This window comes from Dipteris shenzhenensis, chromosome 26 (genome assembly GCF_047967505.1).
Source record: "Dipteris shenzhenensis isolate YYH24624 ecotype China chromosome 26, Dip_SZ_1.0, whole genome shotgun sequence".
In the NCBI taxonomy this organism is placed as follows: Eukaryota; Viridiplantae; Streptophyta; class Polypodiopsida; order Gleicheniales; family Dipteridaceae; genus Dipteris; species Dipteris shenzhenensis.
In genome coordinates, this window is record NC_141621.1 from 26,002,140 (window position 1) to 26,017,864 (window position 15,725).

The 15,725-nt window shown below is 44.4% G+C and overlaps 1 protein-coding gene across 1 annotated transcript; it reads right to left on the reverse strand.

The window, feature by feature from the left end:
* Positions 1-272: 272 nt before the first annotated feature.
* LOC147884887 (nudix hydrolase 11-like) lies at positions 273-14,208 on the reverse strand. The gene is made up of 4 exons (XM_087397554.1): positions 13,749-14,208; positions 3,451-3,593; positions 3,234-3,353; positions 273-587 (listed from the first exon to the last, which is right to left on the reverse strand). The coding sequence occupies exons 1-4, from the start codon at positions 14,062-14,064 to the stop codon at positions 369-371; spliced, it is 798 nt and encodes a 265-aa protein (XP_087253680.1). The 5' UTR covers positions 14,065-14,208; the 3' UTR covers positions 273-368.
* Between the last annotated feature and the right edge of the window lie 1,517 nt (positions 14,209-15,725).

The following is a 15,725-nucleotide window of genomic DNA, read 5'->3' on the forward strand; positions in this document are numbered from 1 at the left end:
CCTGCTTAATTGAACACCATGAAGTTATTGAAATGTTGCAATCAGTACCTAAATACATTGAAGAATTTTGCAAAAGTATTATCGCTTCTTTTCTTTGGAAAGGCCCACGTTGGGCTCACCTAAATATAACATGATAGATCATCAGAGGCAATAAAATTAATCATTAATTATAAATTAGACCAAACAAATCAGAGTTTTGACCCTTTCCCAGCTGTCTTGGAGACCGGGGCTGGATGCAACTCATTAAATGCTGGTGCCCGTTGATAGATGAAGGAAAGGCCCACGTTGGGCTCACCTAAATATAACATGATAGATCATCAGAGGCAATAAAATCAATCATTAATTAATTATAAATTAGATCAAACAAATCAGAGTTTTGACCCTTTCCCAGCTGTCTTGGAGACCGGGGCTGGATGCAACTCATTAAATGCCGGTGCCCGTTGATAGATGAAGGAAGCACAACGTATCAAGATTGCAGCAGTCAAGCCCCAGATGAGATATTTCTCATTATTCGATTCAAAGTCAAAGTAATGTAATTGATATGTATGTCCCAGCCACTTCATTTCTTCAGATCGGTGCTGCTCATCCTGAGATAAACAGACAAAAAAACTGTTATGAAAATCATTAATGTATATTGGATTGTTATAGATAGAAATCGTTAGATGCAGTCTCATGCACAGAGACAATCACCACTGTTGTTTCCCCCTTTGTTTTTTTTCAAAGGAAAGAAAGGGAAGGGCAGGGGGAACACCAATCGAGGGAAGCATGTGCCGCTTAAACCTCAAACTTTGCATTAGAAATGCAGCACCTTTCAAACTGTGCTGCCACACCACCAGCATAGTTAAACTTTAAAAAAATGAACGTTTTCCATTGCACATCTAATGCATGAAATCAGTACTACTTTAATATCCTCAGAAGGTAACACTGCATTCCAAAATGACATATGACAAGATGAAATTTTTTCAATACCAAGCATCCCTTAACAACAAGAAGGTGCCTTGTGACATTTGTGCCACATTCAAAGAGTTAAAAAGTTGTCACCATCCAACTAGATGCCTGGCCTTGCCTTGCGCATTGAAATCGCGCTTCAGTTGTATCGCTGTCCTGAGTTTGATCTACACTGCCTAACCTTCTCCTCTAGAGGGTATTGCTAAAATTTCTCTCCTACAAAAATCTATCAAGGACAGACATCAGGCACTGACTGAAGTTCGCAGAATAGCACCCTATGGCTTGAATATGTCCCTGATAGTTGACAGACATCATAGTGAACAAGGGTCCAGCCTTCAACCTTCCCCTTATGCAAGGGAACCTGAAGTTGAAACTCCTGAAATTGCGAGGTAGCTTGTGTAACGTCAGCAATGCTAGATGACTTGAGTCTACCTTCTGACCCACAGCAGCAAGCTGGTCCCTTACCACCTTGACTTTTGTCAGATGGTCATGAATATTGTCCCCCTCATTCATATCCAGATTATACAGTTGATGTTGAAGAAGCAAGATACGAGATGTGTCTCGGCCATCTGGATGTGCGGAAGAGCAGAGTCCGCCGTGGTCCCTATGATTAATGCTAGGGAGTGGGCATCTCTATCTTCCCAATTTTCAAGCTCCTCTCCATCTATTGGAATGAGAGTCTTCCTCTTGTTGTCCAACAGATCTTCCGGCTTTGCGTCCACTCCAGTTGTCAACTTCACAACTTCCGAGCCTCTAAATGACTCTGTATTTTCACCTTCCAGATTGGGTAGTTCGATCCATCTAGTTTCCTCGACTCTTGAAAGTTCGGGATGATGAATGAGAGAAATCTGGAGGAGAAGGAAGGAAGAGAAGGGGCTGAAGAGGCAACAATTGAATCCTTGTCCTCCATCGAGCCACTAAATGACTCCGGATTTTCACCTTCCAGATTGGGTAGTTCGACGAATCTAGTTTCCCTGACTCTCCAAAGTTCGGGATGGCGAATGAGAGAAATCTGGAGGAGGAGGAAGGAAGAGAAGGGGCTGAAGAGGCAACAATTGAATCCTTGTCCTCCATCCTTGCTGTAATAGCAAACAACAAACTGAAAAATGAATTTGCAGTAGAGAACTTGCAAACCTGAGTGTTGATTGGAGTCGCCTTCTTGCTGAGGAACTCCGTTCTAGAGCTGGAAACCTTGCTCTGATACCATGTTGGAAAGTAGAGGATAGAATCCCTCACTCCTCACACTCCCGATCGCAGCTCAAACAACACTCAAAGAGATAGAGAGAGATAGATAACAATACTCAGATATATTCTTCCACAATAGTGGGCTGACAAAAGCCCACAAAACTCAGATATATTCTTCCACAATAGTGGGCTCACAAAAGCTCAAGAGATGAGCATACAACCAGCAAAGGGATGCTGAACCAAAATCCTGAGTCTACTCCTCTCCCTGCGCGCTTGCCGGTGCAAGGCCTGTCAGTGCAAGTGATGAGAAATGAGGGGGGGGAGTGGAGGGCTTGTTATAGGAGGGCCTGGAGCCCTCAAACTGGCCAACCTGGCCAGTCGGCTTCAGCCAACTGCACTGACCAGGTCAGGTCCCCTTTTGGGGCTGAATATTGGCCGACCAGACCAGGCTGGTCTGGCCTATAAATAGGCCCCCTATGTGGGCCTTTTGGGCTGCTGATGCCAGGTCCCCAAGTGTGCTCCAGCCTCTCCCATGTCTGCTGGAGCAATTCCACGCAGGGTGCTGCCTCCTGAAAGTCAGGTACTCTCAACCCCATCCCCCTATAGTCTCGACTCTCCTGCCCCCTTGTCCCCTCGAATCGGGGGCTCACAGGTGGGGCAGTGACATTTCTAACATTTGTACCTCTCACAAAAGATTATCTGACCCACATTTTTAAAATACAAGAAAGAGAGTTGCAGGTTAAAGCTTGGCCATCATACACCAAATCATAAAGGGCATTTTAGAAAGATCACCAGTTTGTAGATTATTCTAAGTGAGACCAACAAGAAAGGCTAGCTTGTCTAGCAAGATTCTGAAAAAAGTGACCACAAGCACCCATTTCGAGTATCCCCAAACTTCAGACTGACCTGCTGTGCATAGCTTCTGCATTCACTAATCAAGATTTCATGGACTGACTATTTATACATTAATTAGGCTTTTATATCTAAGTAAGACAAAGTACACTCTAACAAGATCCAAAGTAAGAATCATCAAACCAAATGCAGCAGAAAAATGACAAGAATATATGCAAAGCAACATTGTACAAGAGGATGCAATATACCTTCAAGAACATGTCAAGTGGTGCATCAAAAATGGCATCAACCTCTCCACGGTTCAAACAAGGATCAAACATGCTCCTTTCAAATAGTAGCGCAATTACTGGAGTAACTCTTAAAAGTTTCTGTGTTTTGAAAATGCAATAGCATGTTCAATTAGCAGATAATTAAAAAAAACCCCATTAATTTTTGTTCAAAAAGTAATCAGTCCAAGAATAGCACCTTTGAAATAAATGGCTCCATAACAGCCACAACTTTCACAAGGGAAGGATCTAAACCAATCTCTTCTCTAGCTTCCCTTAGAGCAGTTGCAACATCATCTGCATCCTCCTTGTCCTTTTTGCCACCGGGCAAAGCAACTTCACCTGTTGTTCCATTCATACAATTAAATACAAGAGTATGAAAAATACAAAACATTGAAACCAATATCATGAGCCGCATCCTAGTCTTGCTCCGTCGCGCCGCTAGCCATTCCGAGCTGGGGCTCAGCACCGCCCCCCTTCCCCTATTTTCCCTTTCTCCCTTATGCCCGGCCCTGGCCTGGCTATCACCTGTTTTTGAAGCAGCTTCTCTCATTCTCACCAATCAGCACTGCCGACACCACTCCCGTCAACGCAGTGGATAGTTTTGGAGAGCGCTTCAATGGCGCTGCAGCTCATCATTGGTGATTTCCCCTTTCTTCTGCATCATCCAGTGCACTTCAAGGACCACTTTCTGCCCTCCCTTTTCTCCCCCAGGTGGTTCGACCATTTGAGTTACATGTTCAGTGTTTTCTCCCTCGATTCAGGTTTTTGACGCATGTTCTTCACGCTAGAGGAAAGCGGGGGAATATTTGGCTACTTAGGCATGTCTCGTTGAAGGAAAACAAGTTCCCCCTATGCAGTCCTGAGCAGGTCTTTTTTGTTTTTAATATTGGTGTAGGGCTATGAGAGGTTACGAATCGAGTTCTCTCTCTGCCTCTATTGTTGGGTCATTTGTGGAGGCTTGGGATGGAGATTGAACTCCCACCTCTACTATAATGGTCTTGTTTGAATGGAATAAATTACTTCTTACTGTTTAAAAAAACATCGAAACCAAGGACCAATAGATCTAAAACAAAAACACAATATGCATTCATAGCTTCGAGTGAAGCTAAAAGAATTGGACATCCTTTGGTTGAGACAAAATAATGTTACTCCGACACTGACACCCCTTGAAAAATACCAAAAATATTTCTTGTTTACCTTCGATAAGGCTTTGTACTCGTTGAAAGAACAGAAACATGGTGGATTTATCAATTATCAAATCTTATGTTCAAACCCAGTGTGTAGAGTTTCGCCTGGCTCTTTCTAAGTCATAAGCTTGCTACATCCCTCCTCCCTTCCTCCCTCAGTGTCCCTCCCTCACGCCTAGTATTATAGTTGCCCTTGGCTCTCTTCTAGTCATAAGCTTGCTACATCACTCCTCCCTCCCTCAATGCCCCTCTATCAGTCTTATTACCCTCTCTCTCCCCATCAACCCCCCTCCTACTACATATAAACATTATCCAAGTCAATTGCCATCTTCCCCGGCCCCTGCCAATCTCTTCCGCTCCTCGTCCTTTCCCCTCCTCACAACCTCATCTGAACTACCCCTTCCAAGACTCTGCAGAACAACCTTGCGAGACCTTTCTAAATGACATTGTGAATCGCCCTCTTGGTGTAAGGACATCTCCTCAAGACTACAATGATATGGAGATGATAGTGAAGTGAGGGTTCAAGCACACCTGGGACTTGGGAGCTGATATGCAAGTTTGTTCTTTTTGCATAAGGAGAAGATAATAAGCAGCCTATATTGGCACCAAGCAGGTAGGATTTAAATACAATTTGATGAATTGATAGAAAAAGTTGTATTTACCCAACAGTATTTGAGAAATTTGACATCCATAGGCCACAAGAGAAATGTCAAGCTCGTCCATAAATAGTCAACATTTCCTTTTTCAAAGCCAATAGTGCCACCTGTGGCAAATGGATGTCAAGTCCTCTATTGATTTCAATACAATTTGATGATCTTGATGCGATAATAGGATAAGGAGTTCTGTATGGCGTAGCCATCCAGGTTTGTGCAAAGGTACAAGCACAAAACCTTTGCAAGCTTCACAAGTCACTTTATGGATTTTCAGCAAGCTACAAATTATGGCACACAAGATATAGACCCACTTTTTCAGACATTTGACATGAAAAAGACCACATCAGATCTAAATCTTTTTGTTTTACGGAAAAATGACAGCTTTATTCTTGTCATTTCTTTGATCTTATCACTATAGGAAATGATCATGCTCTCACTAGCACTAAATGTTTGAGATGACAAATTGGGACAAGTTGTATGGCAGCACACTGATGAAATTTTTTTAATAGATAAAGTATACTAAAGGCTTGCTGGGAACATTTCACCTACATGACAGAAGACCAATATCCCTCCAATGGAGACAAGAGACAAATCAAACGTTGAAAGTGGCTGACACAATTCAATGCCACTTTCTATTGGCAATTCGTGGGTAGCTTGCTTTGGCCTGACATTTCATATCTAGTAAGTTGTGTCAGCCTGTACATGGAATGTCCTAAGACCAACCATTACCGTGCAGCAGAAAAGATCCTCACGTACATCAAAGGTGCTGTGCACTTTGGGACTATTTATGCTCAATCCAAAAAAGCAAGGAATGATTGCATAGGTAGCAGAGATAGAAATCCACTGCAACTACACTTTTTCATTTGCAGTATTTTATAAGTGAGCAAGAAGCAGAACATTGTTCCTCCTTTTCCCACTAAGGCTGAGTACAAAGCCCCAAATGCACCAGTATGTGAAGCAATTTGGCGTCACAGGTTACTTGGTGAGCTTGGCATTGTGCACCATCGTAAAATTTCCATCGGTTGTCACAACTAATTTCACATTTCGTTGGCTAAGAATTCTATGAATCATTCCATGACTAAGCACATGATATGACAGGCCACTTTATCTGTGAAAAAGTGAAAATCCCGTGGGCCCAATTTATCTATTGTTCTACCAAGAACACTCCGGTAGAGACATATTTGCCAACACTTTATCAAAGGAGAATCCTGTGCAAACATCTCCTTCATATACGTTTATTCAGAGAAGAAATGATAATGCATAAACATCAAGTCAAACTCCATTCGGTTTTTAACATGATGGGTTGGTTTTAAAATGTGTAACCCATCAGAAGAGGGCTGATCATGCAGCTCCAAGGAGGGGATGAAAAGCCTCTTGCTCACCTACATAAAGAGGGACTTTGGCCAATTATCTCATCCATCAAGGAATACAAATAGTGTTAAACGCAGGAGTTCAGCTCACTTTTGCAGCTTGTATGCCTTTAGGTAGAGCAGTCCAAGGCTGCCTACACATGGAGCTCTCTTGTACCGATTGTTACTTGACCAGTTCAACGATTGTGAAGCAGCAATGCATTTCAGAGTTGCTCGTTTTCATATGTATTGCTCCAAACCTGAGTGTGTTCTTACTCCATTATTGTGCACACATGCTGTAAGTGAGATGTGGGAGTAGTGAAGATCCTTGGGAGCACATATTCATCTTTGAAGGTTTGCTTCCCTATTCTATAACATGGTATCAGATCCCTCCCTCCCCCTCCCTCGCCCTCTCTCCGTCTCCCTCTCAGCCCGCCCCCTCCCTTCTCAGCCGCCCTCTCAGCCCACTCCCCCTCCTCTCCCCCGCTCCCTACCCCCCGCCTCAGCCCTCTCCTCTCCCCCGCTCCCTACCCCGCCTCAGCCCTCTCCTCTACCCCCCTCTCCTCTCCCCCGCTCCCTACCCCCCGCCTCAGCCCTCTCCTCTCCCCCGCTCTCTACCCCCCACCTCAGCCCTCTCCTCTACCCCTTCTTCCCGCTCTCTGCCCTTCCTCCCTCCCCCTCTTCCCCTCCTCCTCCTCCTCCTCCTCCTCCCCTTCCTCCCTTTCCTCCTCAGCCCCTCCTCCTCCTCCTCCTCAGCTAACCTTTCTCCTCCTCTCCCGGGCAGCTTAGTGCGGAAGGAGCCTTGTTCGCATTCGAGTAGGCCTCACCCACCTCGATTGGTGATGGCTCTGCCTTTAGCCAATCTCCGTCCACTCCCACCGGCCGCAAAAATTGTTGTTTTCTCAAAAGAGGAGTTGCAGCAACTCAAAAAAGATACTGAGCAGGAGAGCTCAACATCCCTCTTTGCTCGCATCCATGGGTCCCACCCTTCCAGGTTACAAGCCAGGGACTGGATGCACGCCACTCTACCTGGAGACCTCGTAGGGCACCTTACAGATGTTCGTCTGCTTGGGCGAGGTTTCTTCCAGATTGTTTTTGACTCCTCGAAGGTAGCTCGTACAGTGCTGCAGGCTAGCCCATTAGCACTGAGCTCCAGGAGGATTTTTTTGACCCCTTTTTCTTTGGGGTTTGATCCTGTCGAGGAAGACAGCCGGATGACGTCACTTTTCATCAGATTTCCAGGCCTTCCTCAGGTCTACCATTGATTGCTACATTCCATTGGAGCTGCCTTTAGAGTGGTTACTGAGATCCCCCCTCTCCCTAAGATGCCTGAAGGGACGATCGAAAAAGAGAGAGAGAGTGCAGGTAGCAAAGAGTCGCACGATAGTTCAACCGTCACGTCAAACTTAGATAATGAAAAAATCTAAGTACAAGGTACTTGTACCTAGACCTAGGACTAAGTGTCCTAGGTGTCACATAGGACTAAGTGTCCTATGTGGCCTAAAAGGCACTAACAATACAAGTGCCTACACTTATGCCTACAAGGCACATACCATGGCCTATAGGGCATCACTAGAACCACCAGAAGATGGCCTACAAACCCCCCTCCATGGGATGGGCTGAAGTACTCTGGAAACGTCTCAGAATACCTGGTAGTTTCTGGTCATGGTGGCACATGTTCATCCAAAAGGATATAGCCACCTATGAATGTACAAGGGATGTCAGATCATGTAACAAAGGGAACCAAGTGTAAAGCCTGTCGGAAGACTTCGAACTTGGGACGAGGAAGTGCCTTTGTAAACATATATGCTATGTTGTCCTCTGTGGGAAGATAGGACAACTCTATGTCTCCTGTTGACAACCGCTCCCGAACATAATGATAGTGAACTTCAATATGCTTGGTACGCGCATGAAACACTGGGTTACGCACAATGGCCAAAGCACTCTGGCTGTCAGTGTAGACAATAGTGGAGGATGTCTAGTAAATACCAAGATCTGTAAGTAACTGTCGAAGCCAAACACACTCTACTGTAGCGGTGAAAGCTGCCTTATACTCAGCCTCACAGCTAGACGTGGCAACTGTTGGTTGCTTCTTGCTGAGCCAAGAGATACATGAATTGCCAAGCAAAAAACAATTGCCAGTATGTGACACTCTGGTGTCTGAACATCCTGCCCAGTCACTATCCGTGTAAGCATGCATGGTAAGTGAACCCTAATCACCATAGAAGAGGGCTAAATCCTGAGTGCCTCTGAGAAATCTGAAGACTCTCTTCACTGACTGCCAATGCTATGAACTGGGCATGTGCATGAATCTGCTGAGCTGAGATAGTGCATACTGCAAGTCAGGTCTGGTGTGACATAAATAAATAAGGCATCCAATAGCCTGCTGATAAAGAGTGATATCACATGGTGGGCTCCCATCATGAGCTGAGAATTTGAAGCTTGGCTTGCAATCCTGAAACTGAAAACGATCAAGGAGCTGTCCAATATACTTGGACTGAGACATCATGATACCCCCCTCAACATGAGCAAACTGAATGCCCAAATAATAATGGAGCCGTCCCATGTCTGACATGTCAAAAATCTGCTGCAAATCAGCCTTGAAAGCTGCAATTTGCTGAGTATCTGGGCCCGTGATGAGCATATCATCCACATATAAAATCAGCACAGGGACGAGCATTCCATTACAGGTTCCATTATAGGTCATTGCATTGCAGGATGCACATGAGGATACCCTTGTCTTTGATGTTCAGTCGGGACGCAGACTTATCAGATCTTCTGATGATATTCTTTTGGAGGTTGCATTTCAGCATGTTAGGATTGCAGGATTCATGGAGTGGGGCAGGGATTCACAGTAGTATCTTGACCCTGATCCTATTCTCCTTGCGCTGGGGTCTTGGAGACTCTGGCTGTATGGTGGTTTCCCTATTAGGTTCTTGCAGTGGGACCCAGGGGAGTGGGAATGAATTGACGAGGGGCACCGAGAGAAGAGCTTTCCCTTCTTTCGATATACAGTTAGAAATGCCCGGAGATTTCAGCTCAGCCATAGAGGTTGGAGACCCTCCAGAGCGCCACACTGGGATAGTTTTCAGATTTCTGCAGCTGTGCGGAAGAACTTTTGGCGTAGGCTTTGGAAATCCCTCAGGAATAGAAAGGTCACTCTTTTCTTTTGGCTTTCTATTCATGGAGGGATTGCAGTGAACCTGTGGAGATCCAGGTTCGGGGCTGACCCTACTTGTCCTCGTTGTCACATGGCAGTTGAGTCAGTACAGCATGGCCTTTGGGAGTGCAGACAGGCGAGGACAATCTAGAATGGTGTTGCTAGGATTTTCAGGATCTTTCATACAACACCTTTCTATATGACCTGGGGTTCAGTGGCTTGGTTATCTCTTACTGGCCCACAGGTCTTCTTCGAGGGACATGATCCAGATCTAGCTTTCATTGTATGGCGACATTCAGTGGAGTCTTGTTCCCTCCAAGATGTTCCCCACACTACTTTTAGAGCTGCTCATGCCTCAGTAGACACGTCTTGGGAGATTTTGGTTAGCATTGCAGCTTGGCATATTTGGAGAGCCAGGTGTATAGAGGCGATGGAGGTTATCCATGTTCACCCTTCCCAAACTATGGCCAATATTTGGACTGACACACTACACACTCTGATGGCCATTTGGGCGAGCATGTACCTAGATGAATCCAGGAACATTCCCAAACTCATCCTCTAAAAACACAACATAGTGCAATTTCAATCTCACGATCGTCACTCATAAGATTGAAAACCATAAACTCCATCATGCATAGCAGGGACTAGCTACTATGACATCCTCACTGACGTCATCAGCGCCCAACAGTGGGTGTAGACCATAGTATAAAAGTATGCTCTCACACATACAAATCCACACACCCACACAGGGCATGTAGGGCATCCTCCAGAGCAGCCACTGCCAGGAGAGTTACTTTTTCCAGAGTTTAGAGGGGATCTCCTTTCTTCTCTGAGTTGCCTTCAGGGTTGAGATGGCATTTTCAGCCTCCGCCTTGGTTCTTTATTAGCTCACTTTGAGATGTTTTTTCATGCATTGCATGATGTACTCCCGCATTTGAGCTTGCTCTAGCGGTTTTCATTCATACTTAATGAAGCAATTTTCTTGAAAAAAAAAAGTCATGTAGTCCACAAGATTGGCAATAGAGCAGTGATCAATAATGTGTGTGAATGTAAGTATGAGGCAAATCACTTGAAGTTATGGCATTATTTAGGTAGGTTCACAAAAGAATAGGCGCTGAAAGTGAGGGGAGAAGTAGAAGGAGAGGCTACAATGGAGCACTATTTTTAGGGGCTGGAAGAGCCCCCTAAATTGGCTAAGTGGCCTTCTTCCAAGCCAACCTTGTTTAGGGTTTCGCCGACCTATCTCTCAATACTTGGCTATGGGCCTATACCCACACACTGAAGAAGATACACTTGCTGCTCGTGAGAAAGTGCCTTCGTAAGAACATTGGCCATATACTCCTTTGTTGAACAATGAAAAAGCTCCTCCATGCCATCCTCAATCAAGTTTGGGATCAACCTCAATAGGCTTCGTGCAATTGTGGAATACTCGAATGTGAGCTATAGCGATGCAACTTCCCTACCACACTGCATCAATGAGGGATAATCTAGTGTGTGCCCCAAGTTCGCCAACAACTATCTGAGCTAGCCTCACAAGAAGCTGATCTTGCTGTGCAGTACTTTGCTTTAGCCGATGAGAGAGCCACCATCTGCTCTTCTTGCTTGGTTAAGAAATGAGTCTTGATCCAAGCAGAAAACAATTGCTGGAGTAGAGTGTGGAATCCTAATCATGAGCAAAGAATGCATTTATCTAGTACAAACCATTGTCCTTGATTCCGTGAGCGACACTGCCATTGCTCTAGCTAAAACCTGCTTGTCATTAAAACTCCACCTTCATGATGTTTTTGGTCATGGTAGAAATTGAAAGCAGATTCTTTTCAAGAGTTGTCATATACAGAACATCAGATAGAGTTTTATGTACACCATTCAGAGTATAAGAAGGAATGAAATCTCTCCCTTTTACCGAACACTTAGAGTCAATACCAAATCGTGACAACCACTCCTTGTGTGTGTGTCAGGTCCAAGTTGTGAGAACCTCTCCCTTTTACCCAACACTTCGAGTCAACACCGACCGTGACAACCAACTCACGAGATACAGGTTCAAGTTAACCACTCCTTGTGCGTGTGGCGAGTAGCTCCACGTTTAATGTGCCCAGGATCCTCCAAGGTAGATAGAATTGCCAACTGATGGACATTTGCGACACCAGTAACTCGTCCTTTGCAACATTTGTCGACTTTCCTTTGGCTTTGCCGGATAGACTCAGACTGCTTTGTGTCGTCTGCCTACTTCTTCCGACAATCCTTGACATGCCCAAGCTTCTGACAGCAGAAGCACTTCGCATGCTTCTTGTCCTTCTTCTGATCGTTCTTTGAGGTGGAATCCCTTGTGTGCTTTCCACATTTGTCTTGTTCTCCAATGCAGCTTCACCATCCGCCCCCCCCTGGTCTTCATACAATTTCTGCATCATCTCTTCTTGAATCAACAAAGAGCTCATTTCCTTGAATGTTGCAGTTTACTCCTCTCACCAAGAGTGAGCATCGTGACAAAATTCTGTTAAGTACAAGTGAGTTGATTTTACTGCTTAACATTGAGAATCCACCATCGTAACGAATTGAGAATCCATCATCGTGCCGACTGAAACCAATTGATCCCAAATCTCTTTGACCTTTGTGATATGCCCCAACACTCAATCTCTGTGACTAAGTCATAGAGAGAGAAGCTGAGACTGAAGATTGACCACACGTGTCAAACTCTGGATCTTGTATTGGTCTCAAAGGATCTCTCACCCCTGCGCCATGATTCTAGCTGTTTGGATAACTGGTATCACGCTATCAGCTACCGTCATCCCGATGACAACTAGTGCTTGTGTATCCTTCTCTTTCTAATTTGACATCTCGCTGTCATCATCATCTTCATAGTTAAGGATCTTCTTTGGAGTAATGGAAATAGAGCCAAGAACCTTCAGACGCCAAGAAAAGGAGGCTGTATAGGCAAGCATAAGGGCCTGTTATTGACCTGGCTGGGGGTTGAAAGTATTGGCCCTGGATCTGGGTCGGCCCATATATGCTCAACCGGTTGGGGTCCTCCTAGAAGGCTGATCAGCCAGCTTTTAAGGGGTTGGAGGCATGAGGAGGGGGGTAGACAGCCCACAGTAGCACTAGCTACACGTGCAGCTTTGTTGTTCCAGTTTTGTACTTCACCAGCCCTCACATTGTAGAGCATGGTAATGATATTTTGACGTTGCCGATTTTGCCATGTATTATTCCAGATCAGAGTGTGTTCTTGATCTATACTTGTATGCCACGTGGTAACATCTAAGAGCATAGGGTTTAGGGTTTCTGCATAATCCACAGTTTCAGCTTTCACAAGCTTTCTTTAACATTTATATGTTCTCTTCACTCTCTCAAGCTTCAGCAATAAATCAATTCAAGGTTACAGCTTGTCCCCACGCAGAAGGCGGCAAAAAGTATACATCAGTCCATTTAGGATAAGCAAGCTCTTTTGTTTTTCTTTCCTAGAACTAAATTCAGCAATTCCCTCTGCTAGAGTAAATATGGCATATTTTTAAAGGGTCAAATCCTCGAAGTTACGGTTTAAGATTTAACATCCACTATCATGGTTGTCGGCCTCCTTTATCTGAGGACGTAACCACATGCTCTTTTCCTATTGTATCTCCTATCACCTGCCTCAACGTTTTTCTATGTGCCTTCAACCATCTCCCACAAGTCTCAAGTAGAGACAGACATGAGACGTCATCTTTTACCAATTCAAAGGTAAAACTACAATGACTCTGAAGCACATAGCTGTGGAGGCACAAGAAAGCTCTAAAGTTTTTTTTTGTACCTTTAGCAAAAGCCACAAATTCTGCATATTATCTGGAATTGTGCTTCCCAAGGCATCAGGATTAGACTTATCATGCATGTCCCAAACAATTATAGCTCTGCAAAACACTGCAAACTCTGCTTTTGGCTGATATTATCTTACCTAATAGAGGATACTGCAATATTATGTGCCACAATATGTTTATTCATTGCGTTTAATATAGGCAGATGCACTGTCAAAGCCAGCAATCGGATGTGAAATGGAAGCTTGGGCCGATATATCTCAACAAACACACTTTACAAATGCTGAAGATTTTAAGGGTTGGCCTGGTCCTGTACAAGAGAAAGAACATGCTCCATCATGGGTTTGCCTACATATTTACCTGAATGTGAAGACATTGGCTGTGCTCTTTTGGTTAGAATAACTCGAATTTCCCTTTCCTCGTTCAGGAAAAGACAAACGAGCACCGCAGCCTTCCCGCTGGCGATACTCAATTTCGGGTCACTTTCAGAGGCTACAGATAAGTCCATGTTGGATGCAATTTCTTCCATATTCGATGCGATATCATTTACTCTATCCTGGCTTTTCTCTTGCCCCAGTAGATGGGCTGTCAATTTCGAGAGCTCTGACATACGCCGGCCATCAATTCGTGGAGCAGGTACATCTTCTGGATGCAAGGGGGTAGTTAACCTGCTCATTGCGGCCACAGGACTTATGTAATTCCGACAGATCAACCTTCCCCGAGATAAATTTGTACAGAGACGAACCTTCCCGGAGGCATTGTGAAGGAAAAACCGTGAAGCCAGAGCCAATATATTATCGTTCGTGCCTATTTGAGACCCTCACTACTACACAGGCCGTGGATTGATTAATCTGGCATGATTGATTTGACTTATGAAAACGTCGGCAGCAATTTTTTTTTTTGGGGGAAATAGGCATTAAAAATATATATTATATATAAAGGAAAATTCAGTGTCAAACGACACCCTTGCAGAGTTCCCGGTTGCAGACTAGGCTGGACGTCAAATTTCAAATCAGGTTCACGTGTAGTGGTTTTGGAGGAACAACCTCGTTGCTGCCCAAGCCCCTCGACCATGAACAAAACAAGGTGGTTTGAAACCTCATGTGAACATGCCCTAAGAGTAAAGGAGGAGGAAAACCAAAGGAGCGACCACTTGGTAATTTGAATTAGACTGGAACTGTGAAAGTTTTTTGGATGGGGCATCAAGGAAATAGGGCATTTTCGACCCATTATGAAAAAAGGCCATGTTTATCTCAACCTTCTTTGGCTAGACTCCAAAGTCGTTAGTATGATGCAAGCATGGTCACGGATGCACGTCTTATGAAGGGATAAGTTATAATAGAAAGATCGCTTTACATGAGCTATTGGGAAGCCAAAGACAACAATATGTAGGGGTCACCTGCCCATTTGTAATCTATTCTAAGAGCCCTAAATCTCCATTGTCAAATTATTCCATAGCTTAGCATAAGGAAATATCAAAATGTATTAATTCGTGGAAAATTGAAAACGAAGGCAAGGGGATGGGTAAACAGGAGAGAGATTAATGTGAGGAAGTCCCTCTATTCATAAGGGGGTGGTCTCCCTCCCCTCTTATATACTCTCGTTGGGGGGGACATATGAGGGGTCTAATGGTGTCGTGGATGATGCTGATGGAGGGGAGGTTCTTGCTAGGAACACCCTTCCTCCCCTAGAAGATAGTGGGGTTGATGGAGATTTGGCATCGAATCCATCATATGTAGGTGAAATGGCTATAGAAGAAGATTTACCCGATGCGAACCATGGAGGAAAAGGGGATGTCGAAGAACCCTCGGAGGAGGTGGATGCTCAAAACAAGCTCACCTCTCAAGGATGCTCTCTAAAAGAATTAACAATGCAAGTCAAAATTTGGGAGACAGTAAGGAAAATCGATTCCACTTACTTCATGATGCTTAGTAAGGAAAATCGATTCCACTTACTTCATGATGCTTATAAAGTCTTGTCACATTGAGGTCACTAGCCGGTAGTGGGGAGCATTAGGCAAGGCTAATCTTTGGTTTGTGATGATTTTCTCTTGGAATTTGAGAGGGTGTTATGATTTATATAAGCATAAAGGGTGTGCAAGGGTTAGGGATGTCAACCCGTTTGAATAGTCTGATTGCAAGAGGTCAAATGTGGAGATGATTCCTTTTGGTATACATTTAGGAACCAAGTCTATCCTTGTAGAGGGTAGAGTTTGTTTTCCAACAAGGAGCTATTTAGAAGATGCAAGGGGGCACCTACTGGGTGTGGAAGTTTTGATGTTTGGTTTACGCTTAATGTTCTATGTCTTTACCTTCCATACAGCTCTGGTGAGTGGAG

Bases quoted from the DNA above. Each gene is read 5' to 3' on its own strand.
- LOC147884887 (XM_087397554.1), bottom strand. From the start codon at position 14,064: ATGAGCAGGTTAACTACCCCCTTGCATCCAGAAGATGTACCTGCTCCA. The intron at 3,594-13,748 runs GTAAATATGTAG...ATGGAACAACAG, and splicing joins GCCAATGTCTTCACATTCAG to GTGAAGTTGCTTTGCCCGGT. The intron at 588-3,233 runs GTATATTGCATC...TGTTTATCTCAG, and splicing joins CACTTGACATGTTCTTGAAG to GATGAGCAGCACCGATCTGA.